The sequence below is a fragment of the Ovis aries genome, chromosome 3, assembly GCF_016772045.2.
Source record: "Ovis aries strain OAR_USU_Benz2616 breed Rambouillet chromosome 3, ARS-UI_Ramb_v3.0, whole genome shotgun sequence".
In the NCBI taxonomy this organism is placed as follows: Eukaryota; Metazoa; Chordata; class Mammalia; order Artiodactyla; family Bovidae; genus Ovis; species Ovis aries.
The window spans coordinates 102,385,168-102,399,284 of record NC_056056.1 but is presented as its reverse complement, the minus strand read 5'-3'; the positions used below and the strand labels follow the sequence as shown (position 1 = coordinate 102,399,284).

General features: G+C 43.5%; 1 protein-coding gene across 10 annotated transcripts in view; it reads right to left on the bottom strand.

The window, feature by feature from the left end:
- CRACDL (CRACD like) overlaps positions 1-14,117 on the bottom strand; it is a 138,120-nt gene that overhangs the window by 33,649 nt on the left and 90,354 nt on the right. For all 10 annotated transcript variants that reach the window (XM_060413960.1, XM_042246441.2, XM_042246437.2 and 7 more), the window contains one exon: positions 3,974-4,142. In XM_060413960.1, coding sequence (XP_060269943.1) covers positions 3,974-4,142 — 169 coding nt within the window. The remainder of the gene's footprint in view (positions 1-3,973; positions 4,143-14,117) is intronic.

Here is a 14,117-nt window from a genome sequence, read left to right as displayed (position 1 = left end):
GGAAAACCCGAGCAAACTTTTTGGCCAAGCCAATAGATTAAGAGACTCAAGAAGCATAACCACGTTGACTCAATAAACAGGCATCAACTTTTTCAAATCTACAGGGCTTCATGTGGTTTGCCAGCATCCATGCACCTTGGTAAGTGGAACTTTTTTCTTTATAACTTTGTTTTCTTTTATTCAGCTGTGCTGGGTCTTTGTTGCTGTACGTGGGCTCTCCCTGGTTGTGGAGAGCTCGGGCTATTCTCCAGTTGTGGTGCGCAGGCTTCTCATTGCAGCGGCTCCTCTTGCTGTGGAGCACAGGCTGCGGAGCACACAGGCTTCAGCAGCTGCAGCTCCTGGGCTCTGAGGCACAGGCTCATCAGTTGTGGCACACAGGCTCAGCAGATCTCAGGCATGGGGGATCTTCCTGGACCAGCCAACGAACCCGTGTCCCCTGCACTGACGGGCAGATTCTTTACCTCTAAGCCACCAGGGAAACCCCGGTGCGTGGACCTTTTTGCCCATGGTGATTGATGAGAAGTTTCTACAAAGTCTAGCAGGCTCATGGACTCTTTACAGAGACTAAAGAGCACCTTTAAAATTTTGTTTCTTATACTGTCAGTTACTCCACGACATAGAAACCAAGAATACACCATGGGGAAAGGACAGTCTCTTCAGTAAACAGTGTTTGGAAAACTTGGACAGTCGCAGGCAAAAGAATGAAATGGATCACTGTCTCACACCATACACAAAAATCAAAACGGATTAAAGACTTGAATGTAAGGCCTGAAACTGAAAAACTAGAAGAAACAATAGGGAGTAAGCGCCCTGACATCTGGAAATGAGTTACTGAATCTGACATCAAAGCAAAGGAAACAAAATCAAAAATAAACAAGTAGGAATACATCACATTAAGTAGCTTCTGCACAGCAAAGGAAACCATCACTGAAATGAAAAGGCAATTTACAGAATGGGAAAAAGTATTTGCAAGCTTGTATTTGGTAAGGGGATAATATCCAAAATAGTAACATATATAAAGGACTCATACAACTCAACAGCAAAAACCCAATCGAAATACAAAATGAGAAGATCTAAACAGACATTTTGTCAAAGACAACAGATGACCCACGGGCATGTGACAAGGTACTCAACATCCCCAACCATCAAGGAAATGCAAATCAAAACCAAAGGGACATCACTTCAGATCTGTGACAATGGCTTTTACAAAAATTAAAGGAGAGAAGTGATAGTAAGGATGTGGAGAAAAGTGAACCCTTGTGCACTGTTGCTGAGAATGTAAGTTGGGGCAGTCACCATGGAGAACAGTACAGAGGTTCCTCAAAGAGTTAAAAGTATCAACAGAACTATCATATGATCCAGCAATTCTGCTTTTGGGTATTTATCTGAAGGAAATGAAAACAGGATCTTGAAGAGACATCTGAATTCCCACGTTCACTGTAGCACTATTCACAACAGCCAAACTATGGAAACAAATTAGGGGTCCATCAATGGGCGAATGGGTAAAGAAGGTATGATGCATATGTAAATGGAACATTATTTATTCATGAGAAGGAAGGACATCCTTCCATGTTCAACAATATGGACAGATGCTGAAGGCATTAGGCTAAGTGAAATATGTCAGACAGAGAGAGACCAATACTCTATGATTTCACACGTGGAATCTAAAAAAGAAAGCAACACATTCCAGTATTCTTGCCTGGAGAACCCCATGGACAGGGGAGCCTGGTGGGCTATGGTCTCCAGGGTCGTAAAGAGTCGGACACGACTGAAATGACTTCGCAAACACAGACACAAAGATTAAACGGTGGTTACCAGGGGCTGGGGGGGGGGGCGGGTAGGGGGAACAGGGAGATGTTGTCAAAGGGTACAAACTTCCAGCCACAAGGTGAGTAAGTTCAGGGGCTAGAGCACAGCTGGCGCAGCACGATTAAAGGTAATTCTGCCATATTACAGACTCGAAAACTGCGACGAGCGTAGATCTTACACGTTCTCACCACAAAAGAGAAATAGTAACTAGGTGACGTGATGCAGGAATTAGGGAATGCTATGGTGGTGATCATTTGGCAGCGTGTAAGTGCATTAAATCAACACAGTGCACGCTTTAGAACTCCCACAGTGTTATGTATCAGTGATCTCTCAGTAAATCTGGGATAAAAGAGAGAAGATGTTGTTTCATCTCTGCTCTTGAAGGACGTTTCCTACCCCACAGTAAGCTTCCTCTCCTAGCAGCACTCCAGGGAACCTCCACCAGGACTGGCCCCCGCCAGGTGCCGAGAATACAAAGATGAAAAGGGCACCGTCCGCGGACTCTAGCGATAGAAGATGGGCAAGTGGACGGGTCATTTCAGCCCAGCTCACCCCTCCAGCCATGCTCTCGTTCCTTGTCTGTGTTTTGGTGGAGAGACAGGCTGTGTGTTGGGGGGGGGGGGGGGCGGGGGCACAAGTGTTATAATGGCCCTGGGGCTGACCCAGTGAAGACATGTAAAAGTGAGCAATATTATCATCTCTTGCTCCCCAAGAGTCTGGAGCTGCCTTTTAAAAATGCGTGTAGAGCTCGCTCTTCACAAGCTACCATGTGGGTGCTTCTTGCTCCCCGCCCACAGCAGGAGAAACACTGGAAGACTAACTCAAACCTCTCCTCTTTAGTCATTTGCTGCCACCAAGCGGTCAGTGTGACTTCTGCACCTGTGTGCAGAGTTCCTTAAGTTTCGTCTGACTCTGTTGAAGAGTGGACTGTAGCCCTGCAGGCTCTTCTGTCCGCGGGATCCTCCAGGACAGGAGACACTGGGGTGGGTTGCCATGCCCTCCTCCAGGGGAACTTTACAACCCAGGGATCGAACTCACATCTCTCACGTCTCCTGCACTGGCAGGCAGGCAGGTTCTTTACCACTAGTGCCACCTGGGAATGGAACACTCTAATGTAATTTCTACTCTAGAAATGGGCAAAGAGACTGGTGAGGAGGGAGGAGACAGGACCCCTCCCAGGGATGCGAGAGCTGGTGAACCCATCTCAGTATGGTCTGTGACCCACCAGGGTCATTATGCCTCCCAAAGAGTTTTATTCTCAAATTAAGGTGTCAAGGTTGTTTAAAAGAAACATAAAACCTGACAGCAACTGCTTAGAAATAAGGATTTCTTCACTAGACTTTTCCATATTTTATACCTATTGGTTTTGTTCTTCCTAACAATGTTTTTTTGGGGGGAGGGTCTTCCCTTGTAGCTCAGCTGGTAAAGAATCCACCTGCAATGCGGGAGGCTTGGGTTTGATCCCTGGGTTGGGAAGATCTCCTGGAGAAGGAAAAGGCTACCCACTCCAGTATTCTGGCCTGGAGAATTCCATGGACTGTATAGTCCCTGGGGTCGCAAAGAGTCAGACACGACCAAGCAACTTTCCCAAATTTTGTAGGCAACAATGTTTTTTGGATGATTTTTCTAAGAAGTAAAGTAAGAAGCCTTCCCCCTACTCCTCTCTAATGGAAAATTTTCTTATTCGGTTATTCAAGGTTTAGGCTTAGACAGATGTATTTCTCTGGTATAATATCCAGGTCCTCAAAAAGGGTTTTAAGTCAAATGAAATCAGGGATTACATCCTAATCTTGCCACTCTGCAGAGCAGGACACTGGGCGGATTTTCTGAAATTTCTCCCAAGCTTGGTTTACTCACTTAGAAGATGGTATCTCTTACCTCCCCTCCTACATTTATTGCAGACTTTTGATATATACACACCCGGCACATAACAGGTACCTAATAATCTCCCCCCACCAACTTTCTGCATCCCTGTGTACAAAAAGACAGAAAACACCACTTCTATGGAAGAATCTCAAACACCTTCTGTGAAATTATTTAGGAGGAGAGTGGGCTCAGAAGTCCATCGAGTAACCATGACAACAAGCCTGAGTTCTGGGGTCCTCCTGTGTCCTCCTCTGCTCCCTGGAACACACAAGCCTGAAGGACGGAAAAGACAACTCACTCCAGCTCGTCCTCTGAGTCGTAGCCCACTGGTCCTGACTCGATGGCCATGACCTCGTTCTTCGCCTGACTTTGCTTCCAGGTGCTACTTCCTGTGGAAGAAGACGACTCCTTTCTCTTCTTCTTCCCAAAGAACTTCTTAAACGTTTTGAATTTGGACTTTTTCTTTCCTACACAGAAAGAATGCATGTAAGTATCTGCCAAACATGGATGAGATGTGTGCAAGGAGAGAAAGTAAGATTTCTGTCCAAACATAAATTATTCACTTCCGGTAAGTCCTTTTCCCACACAGGAGGACACAAAGCACACAGCATACCATTTTTTTCACACCTGAAAACAAATCTTGATTTCTATTCTGGACATTGAATGAAGGAGTCAAGAAAGCTTTGGAACATGAATCAGAGTCAAAAGCACAAGCAAATTTCCTCTTACTTAAAATGAATCATTTTCAACAGGTCTTTCACTTCCTTGGTTATTAAATTTATTCGTTTTAAAAATTTGTATTACTCCTTCCCAAATTGATCTATTTATTTTTATCCGTTGGCCTTGCCACATGGCATACAGCATCTTAGTTCCCCAACCAGGGATCGAACCTGGGCCCCCTGTATTGGCAGTGTGGAGTCTTAAACACTGGGCCAGCAGTGTGTGTTAGTTGCTCAGGTGTGTCCGATCTTTGGAACCCCATGAACTGTAGCCCACCAGGCTCCTCTGTCCATGGAATTCTCCAGGCAAGGATACTGGAGTGGGTTGCCATTTCTTTCTCTAGGGGATCTTCCCACCCCAGGAATCAAACCCAGGTCTCCTGCATTTTAGGCAGATTCTTTCCCAACTGAGCTATAAGGGAAACCCAACAGGGAAGTCCTTAAATTTATTCTGAGTTTGTTTTCAAAAACTTTGCATTTTGTCTCGGGGTATAAAATGCAGGAGACCCCAGTTCAATTCCTGGGTCAGGAAGATCCACTCGAGAAGGGATAGGTTACCCACTCCAGGATTCTTGGACTTTCCTTGTGGCTCAGCTGGTAAAGAATCTGCCTGCAATGTGGGAGACCTGGGTTCAAACCCTGGGTTCGGAAGATCCCCTGGAGAAGGGAAGAGCTACCCACTCCAGTCTTCTGGCCTGGAGAACTTAATGAACTGTACAGTCCATGGAGTTACAAAGAGTCAGACATGACTGAGCAACTTTCACTTCACACTGTCAATTACCAATGTTGTGATAGTTTCAGGTGAGTAGCAAGGGACTCAACCGTACATACAGAGGTATCCATTCTTCCCCAAACTCCCCTCCCACCCAGGCTGCCACAGGACATTAAGCAGAGTTCCCTGTGCTATACAGTAGGTCCTTATTGGTTACCCATCTTAAATACAGCAGTGTGTACATGTCCACCCCCAATTGTTTTGATGCAACCACTGTTCTTATTGATAGCACCATATTTGTTTTGCCCATTCTTGAATCCACACAGCACATTCTGGGTAGAATCATACAGCATATATGCTTGTGTGTTGCTTCTTTCCCTCCATAGATTGTGTTTGAGATTTTGCATGGAGATGCATGCGTTTTCCAGTCTTCCTTTCTCTAAATGCTGAGCAATATTCCATTGTATAAGCAAAATCAGATTTTAATCCCTAAAATAAAAATAGTCAAAAACAAAAAGTCTTGCTGAGGTAAAGACCATAATGATAACTCAAATCATTTTTCAAAATAACCCTCAAGTGCTAAGAATGTGTGTGTGTGTGTATAAGGTGAGTCAGCAGAAATTAACCCAACAACGTAAATCAACTATACTTCAATAAAACAAAATTTTAAAGAATCCTCAAGTGCTTCATTTAGCATGAATGTGAGCATCATGGACAGTCAGAGGAGGCCCAGCCTCAGGGGCAGGAGGGGCTGCCGGAGTGCCAAATGCTGTGATGAGCTAACAACGTTTGGGGAGAAAACCCATCAACTGGTGATGGTAGAGCTGGCTCTGTCATGCTTCCTGGAGTGTCAGAATCTACACCAGGGGTCCCCAACCTCTGGAATCTAATGCCTGATCATCTGAGGTGGAGTTGATATAATAATAATAGAAATAAAGTACACAATAAATATGATGTGTCTGAATCATCCCCAAACCATCCCTCCCACCCCCGTCCATAGAAAAACTGTTGTCCAAGAATCCGGCCCCTGGTGCCGAAAAGGCTGGGGACTGCTGGTCTATACTTCTAAACGTTTCGTGATCTATTCTCTGACGTCGCCTTCGTCCTCACCCACAAATTCCCATCATATTCAGGATCCTGAGATTTCAGTAGCTCAGCAACGCTGATTCCTTTCCTTCTGAATATGAGAACTAATAGAAGGATGGAACATCACCGGTTATCAGGACGCTGTCTAGTATATCCTGAAAATTCGCTCACAATTGATTCATTTGATAAGCAGATCATTTTGTAAGGTGAATTCCTTTCTAAAAAAAGTAGGATCTTTATAATTTGTTTACATTAATGCCTGCCTTGGGAAGTTTACATGATCTTGCCTTCACGTGGAGAATTTCTTAGGATTATCCTATAGCAGGAATACCTACTGTATTGCCTTAAGGGGAGTATATCCGTACCCCAAAAGAAATGAGTTCTACAGTCAACTTTCCTTAACTTCTTTTTTAGAGTGTTACTCAGTTCAGTCAACTTTCCTTAACTTCTTTTTTAGAGTGTTACTCAGTTCAGTCAAGTTTTCATAACTTCTTTTTTAAAGTGTTACTTAATTACATTTTGGCTGCGCCGGGTCTTGCCATCTTTCTCCAGTGGCAGCAACAGGGCTACTCTCTACTTGAGGTGCTCAGGCTTCTCACTGCAGTGGTCCCTCCTGGGGAGCCGGCGCCAGGGCTCTAGGGCTTTGAAGGGCTTAGCTGCCCCAGGGCCTATGGCGTCTTCCCAGACCAGGGATGGAAGCCCTGTCCCGTGCATTGGCAGGTGCATTCTCGACTACTGGGCCATCCAGGAAAGCCTTTCTTAACTTCTAGTGGAAGTTTCCTTAACCTTTATAACCTCAAAATGTTCATGCTATTAACTGATGGGTCTTCGCTCAGTCGTGTCTGACTCTTTGCGACCCCATGGACTGTACAGTCGATGGAATTCTCCAGGCCAGAATACTGGAGTGGGTAGGGTAGCCTTTCTCTTCTCCAGGGAATCTTCCCAACCCAGGGATCGAACCCAGGTCTCCCGCATTGCAGGCAGATTCTTTACCAGCTGAGCCACAAGGAAAGCCCAAGAATACTGGAGTGGATAGCTTTTTCCTTCTCCAGGAGATCTTCCCAACCCAGGGATCGAACCCAGATTTCCCACATTGCAGGTGGATTCTTTACCAACTGAGCTATCAGGGAAGCCTGATGGGCCTCAGAGAGAACTTATTATTTGGAAACGCTCCTCAGAGTTTTCTGAATCATGGGACACTACCTGGCCTTTGCCAGTTGACAGGTAGATATGCATCCCAGAAGGGTGGAACAAACATGCAGCCTCACAGTCCTTTACAGTTGAAGACAGTGCTTCGGGATGAAAGGGAGTGGCTACAAAGATCAGTATAGTGGCTGAACACTGATTTGTCGTGATTAGTTGGCCATACAGTGGGGGCCTGTGTGTTATATCTGTTCACCTACTAGGCTTTTAAATTGAATTTCTTTAATGGTTATAGGAACTGTTTGGGTTTCCTGCGTCTTGAACTCATTATATTATTTTTTTTTTCCAACTATCTGACTTTTTTCGTTTTTTTCCCCCAGGTTCATCACTAATTTTATTTTATTGTTTATTCTGTAATTGGGATACAGTAGATTTACAATGTTGTGTTAGTTTCTGCTGTGCAACATCGTGAATCAGCTATATGGAAATATATATATATCCTCTTTCTTGAGCCTCCCTCCCACCCGCTCCCCCCACCACACACCTCTAGGTCATCACGGAGCACGGAGCTGAGCCCCCTGTGCTATACAGCAGCTTTCCACTATCTGTCTATTTCATACACGGTAGTGTATATTGTCACCCTACTTATTTAACTTATATGCAGAGGACATCATGAGAAACGCTGGGCTGGAAGAAGCACAAGCTGGAATCAAGATTGCCAGGAGAAATATCAATAACCTCAGATATGCAGATGACACCACCCTTATGGCAGAAAGTGAAGAGGAGCTAAAAAGCCTCTCAATGAAAGTGAAAGAGGAGAGTGAAAAAGTTGGCTTAAAGCTCAGCATTCAGAAAACGAAGATCATGGCATCTGGTCCCATCACTTCATGGGAAATAGATGGGGAAACAGTGGAAACAGTGTCCGACTTTATTTTCTTGGGCTCCAAAATCACTGCAGATGGTGACTGCAGCCATGAAATTAAAAGATGCTGACTCCTTGGAAGAAAAGTTATGACCAACCTAGATAGCATATTGAAAAGCAGAGACATTACTTTGCCAACAAAGGTCCATCTAGTCAAGGCTATGGTTTTTCCTGTGGTCATGTATGGATGTGAGAGTTGGACTGTGAAGAAGGCTGAGCGCCAAAGAATTGATGCATTTGAACTGTGGTGTTGGAGAAGACTCTGGAGAGTCCCCTGGACTGCAAGGAGATCCAACCAGTCCATTCTGAAGGAGATCAACCCTGGGATTTCTTTGGAGGGAATGATGCTAAAGCTGAAAGGCCAGTACTTTGGCTACCTCATGCAAAGAGCTGACTCATTGGAAAAGACTCTGATGCTGGAAGGGACTGGGGGCAGGAGGAGAAGGGGACGACAGAGGATGAGATGGCTGGATGGCATCACTGACTCGACAGACGTGAATCTGAGTGAACTCCGGGAGTTGGTGATGGACAGGGAGGCCTGGCGTGCTGCGATTCATGGGGTTGCAAAGAGTCGGACACGACTGAGCAACTGAACTGAACTGAACTGCACTGAGCGTATATATTTCAGTGTTACTCTCTCAGTTCTTCCCGCTCTCTCTTCCCCACTCTGTCCACAATTCCATTCTCTCTGTCTGCATCACTATTCCTATCCTGCAAATAAGTTCATCAGTACCACTTTTCTCCGCTTCATATAATGTGTTAATATATGCTTATTTGTTTTTCTCTGACAATGTAACTCTGTATGACAGACTCTAGGTTCCCACATTTTCACATGTATTGGCATATAGTTATTAATAACAGCCTTTTACTTTAGCATCTGTACTATCTATAATGCAGCCCCCTTTTCTTGGCCCTGGTATTATCTGCACCTCCTTTTCTCCTGGATCAATCACATAGGAGGTTTGTCATTTTCATTTGCCTTAAAAAAAAAAAAAGTCTGGCTTTGTTAATTCTTTTCACATGAGAAAAGAATAAGTGCAAGATATCTGCACTAAAAATTTAGTGCAATATTTTTATTGCATTAACAACATGAATGCAATATTGTTTTAATTTCACTAATTTCTGTGTTAGTTTTTCTTTCCTTTCTCCTACTTTCCTTTGGGTTTACTTTGCTATCTTTCATGGGGTTGCAAAGAGTCAGACACGACTGAGCAACTGAACTGAACTGAGATGAATACTTAGCTAATTAATTTTTAGGTTCTCTGTTTTTATAATATACACACACATTTAAGGCAATATAGCTTCCCTGGTGGCTCAGATGGTAAAGAATCTGCCCATAATGCATGAAACCCTGGTTCAATCCTTGGGTTGGGAAGATCCCCTGGAGAATGAAATGGCGACCCACTTCAGTATCCTTGCCTGGAGAATTCCATGGACAGAGGAGCCTGGCGGGCTATAGTCCATGGGGTTGCAAAGAGTCAGACACGAATGATCGGCCAACACTTTCACTTTCAAGGCAACACACCTCCTGCTAAATCTATTTTAGCTGCATTCACACGTTCTGATATGTAGTTTCTTTATATTTGGTAAAATATTTTCTAATTTTCATTATAATACCTTCTTAGACCTATAGGTTATTTAGAAGAGTATGTCTTAATATCCAAGCACTTGGGAATTTTCTTATAATCTTTGTTATTGAACTCTAGCTTAACTGCATTGCGGTCAGTGAACACACTACACGATCTGAATCCACTGAAATTTGTTCAGACTTGCTTTATGGCTTACCATAAATTTGAAAATGCTCCTAGAGTGCTTGAAAATAATGTATTCTCTTCACTGGCCCACACACATCAATTAGGACAAGGTCTTTTTCTTTTTAATTGTGCTGTCCAAGTACTTCATGTCTTTAATTTTTAATACACTTGTCCTATCAATTAGGTGTATTAAAAATAATCCACTTTGATTGTAGAGTTATCTTTTTACTTAACTGCCAATTTCTACTCTATAACTTTGGACATTATGTTGATAAACGTCATCCGCTAAGTCGTTTCAGTCGTGTCCGACTCTGTGTGACCCCACAGACGGCAGCCCACCAGGCTCCCCTGTCCCTGGGAGTCTCCAGGCGAGAACACTGGAGTGGGTTGCCATTTCCTTATCCAGTGTATGAAAGTGAAAAGTGAAAGTGAAGTTGCTCAGCCGTGTTCGACTCTTAACAATCCCATGGACTGCAGCCTACCAGGCTCCTCCGTCCGTGGGATTTTCCAAGCAAGAACACTGGAGTGGGTTGCCATTTTATTCTCCAGATAAATGTCATAGAAAGGTAGAATTAATATCTTCCTGTAGAAGTGAACCTTTTGTGAAATGACCCTCTTTACTAATAGTAATGCTTTTTGCCTTAAACTTAATTTTGATTGCTATTGATAGAACCATTCCAGCTTCCTTTGGCCCAGTGTTAGTAAGTTTCATTTTCTTCCATCCTTTTATCTTAAACTTTTCGAATCCTTATATTTAAGAGATTTAGAGTTTTAGAGTGGGTTTCCCTGGTGGCTCAGTGGTAAAGAATCTGCCTTCAATGCAGGAGACACAAGTACCATCCCTGGGTCGGGAAGATCCCCTGGAGAAGGAAATGGCAAACCGCTCTAGCTATTCTTGCCTGGAGAATCCCATGGACAGAAGAGCCTGGAGGGGTCCATGGGGTCACAGAGTCAGACACAACTTAGCGACTAAACCACCACTAGAGTTTCAGAAAACCAATCTGATTTTTAACTTCTGACTGGAACATTAGTATAATTAGCTACTGCCACTTCCTCTAGTTTGTTGCTGTTTAGTCACAAAGTCACGTCCAACTCTTTTGAAACCCCATGCACTGCAGCCCACCAGACTCCTCTCCATGGGATCTCCCAGCCAGGAATACTGGAGTGGGTTGCCATTTCCTCCTCCACGAGATCTTCCCCACCCAGGGCTCAAACTCACTTCTCCTGCATTGGCAGGCAGCTTCTTTACCAGTGAATCACTTGAAAGTGAGAGCCGCTCAGTCAGGTCTGACTCTTTTCAACCCCATGGAGTGTTCTCTAGGCAAGAATACTGGGGTGGGTAGCTTTTCCCTTCTCCAGGGGATCTTTCCAACCCAGGGATCAAACCCAGGTCTCCCACATTGCAGGTAGATTCTTTACCAGCTGAGGCACTTGGGAAGCCCTTACTCTAGTTACTGCCATGTTAATAAAAAACAAGTCTACCATCTTTGTGGTCTTTTAAAATCTTTCTTTTTGTCTTTTAGATTAATTGACTTTAAAAGAACATTCCATTTTTTCCCACTTCTAGTTTGTAAACTTTGTCTTTTATCTCTGTTCTTTCAGGGGTTACCCTAGAAATTATACTACACATTCTATTATGGAACAAAATAAGAAAGTTAGAATCAGTTCAGTTCAGTTCAGTTATTCAGTCATGTCCGACTCTTTGAGACACCATGGACTGCAGCACACCAGGCCTCCCTGTCCATCACCAACTCCCGGAGTTCACTCAGACTCACGTCCATCGAGTCAGTGATGCCATCCAGCCATCTCATCCTCTGTCGTCCCCTTCTCCCACCTTCAATCTTTCCCAGCATCAGGGTCTTTTCAAATAAGTCAGTTCTTCAGTCAGTTAGAATATTTTCATCCTATTTCATACCCTACTGTTTTCATTCTGATCTTTAAAAATCCACAGATACTATTCCATATTCATTTGCTTTTGTTTATTGCTAAATTTTTATTTTGTTTAATTTTTGGCCATGCCACACATCAGGTGGAATCTTAGTTCCGGGACCAGGGATTGAACCTGTGCCCTCTGCGTTGGAAGTGCAGAATCTTAACCACTGGACCGCCAGGGAGGTCACTCTATGTTTGTTTGGATGTGTCTGCTTGTTTATTATCTTCTCTGCTTGCCACTCCTTCTCTGTCCAGACCCTCCACAGGGTATGATTTTCCTTCTGCCTGAAGGCAGATTCCTTTGGAATTTGAGGATCTCCTGGTGACACACTCAGTTTTTGTTTATCTGAAAATGACTTTATTCCTGAAGCTCCTTCCTGAAACATCATTTTTCTAGGTTTCACATTCTAGGCTGGCAGTTACTTTTTCTAAGTTATTCTTTTAATAATATTGAAGACATCACTTTACTGTTTTGTGGCTTCTGTTGTGTGGTCAGGAAGTCAGTTTCTTGCTCCTCTGAAGGTCCTTTTTTTTTTTTTTTTCCTCTCAGACTAATTTTAAGATTTTTCACTTTTGTCTTTAGTTTTCTATATTTTCATTCTTTGTGGATTTCCTTTTATTTATCCTTCCTGGGAGTCATTCAGTTTGTTAAATCTGTAGATTGGATCATCTTTTTTTTTTTTTTTAACTGAATTCCAGAAAATTCTCAGCTACTCTCTCCTCTCCTAAGACAGTGCTCAAAGGCACGTTATACCCTTTCATTTATCTCCATGCTTCTTGTCCTCTCTCTGTATTTTCCTTCCTTTTACTGTCTTATGATACATTCTGTGTACTTCCTTGTGATCTACCTCAAGCTGATATAATCTGCTAATAAATTCATCAATTGAATCTTTCATCGTAATAGTTTTACTTATTTCTAAAAAGTCCACTTGATTATTTTTCAAATCTGGTACAGTAAGTCCCTTTACATACTAATGAGTTCTGTTCCAAGAACATGTTCATAAGTAAACTTTTTGTTCATAAGTTCAACAAAGTTAGCCTACGGCCCCAACTAACACAATTGGCTATATATTAATAGCGCATGCGTGTGTGTCTGTGCTGAGTCACTTCAGTCGTGTCCGACTCTTTGCGGCCCTGCAGACTGTAGCCCACTAGGGTTCTCTGTCCATGGGATTCTTCAGGCAAGAGCACTGGAGTGAGTTCTGTGCCCCCCTCCAGGGGATCTTCCTGACCCAGGGACTGAACCCGTGTCTTCTGTGTTTTCTGCATTGCAGGTGGCTTCTTTACCATTGAGCCACCAGGGAAGTCCAGTATTACAGCACCGTACCTTAAAAAGTACAACAGCTGCCATATAGGACGTGTATACAGAACGTGTATACAGAACGTGCCACACACGTTCCCATCTTTGAAAGTTGAAAGTTGAAGGTTTGTATGTAGGGGACTTACTGTACATCATTTGAAAGTTGTTTTCAAATTTTTATCAATAAAATTAACTCTTTCAGGGGTACACAGAGTTGCATAATCACCACCAAAATCACACATCACCCTCTTGTGCTGTCTTTTATAGTCAAACCTTTCTCCTATCTTTAACCCCTGGAAACCACTAATATCTTCTCTGCTCTTATTGTTTTCCCTTTTCCAGAGTCATTCAGACAGCATGCATCCTTTCGATTCGGCTTTTTAAACTTATCACCACACGCTAGAGATTCCTCCATGTTGTTACATCAATCAGGAGCTTGTTCCTACCTACTGCTGAGTACTGTTCCATTGCATGGGGCTTCCCAGGTAGGACAGTGGATAAAGAATTCGCCTACCAAGGCAGGAGATGCAGGAGACGCGGGTTCCATCCCTGGGTCAGGAAGATCCTCTGGAGCAGGAAACGGCAACCCATTCTGGTATTCTGGTATACTTGCCTGGAGAATTCCATGGACAGAGGAGCCTGGCAGGCAGGCTATAGTCCATGGGGTCCCAAAGAGTTGGTTCCATTGTATAGATATAAACAAAGTGGTAAACAAAAGTAACACTGCCATAGGCTTCTGTGTAACCATACGGTTTCATTTCTCTTAGGTAAATACCCAGGAGTCGGACCGGCGAATCACAGACTAAGTGCGTGTTTAATTTTACAAGAAACTGACAAGTACTTTCCAAAGTGGCTGTACCATTTGCATTTCCAT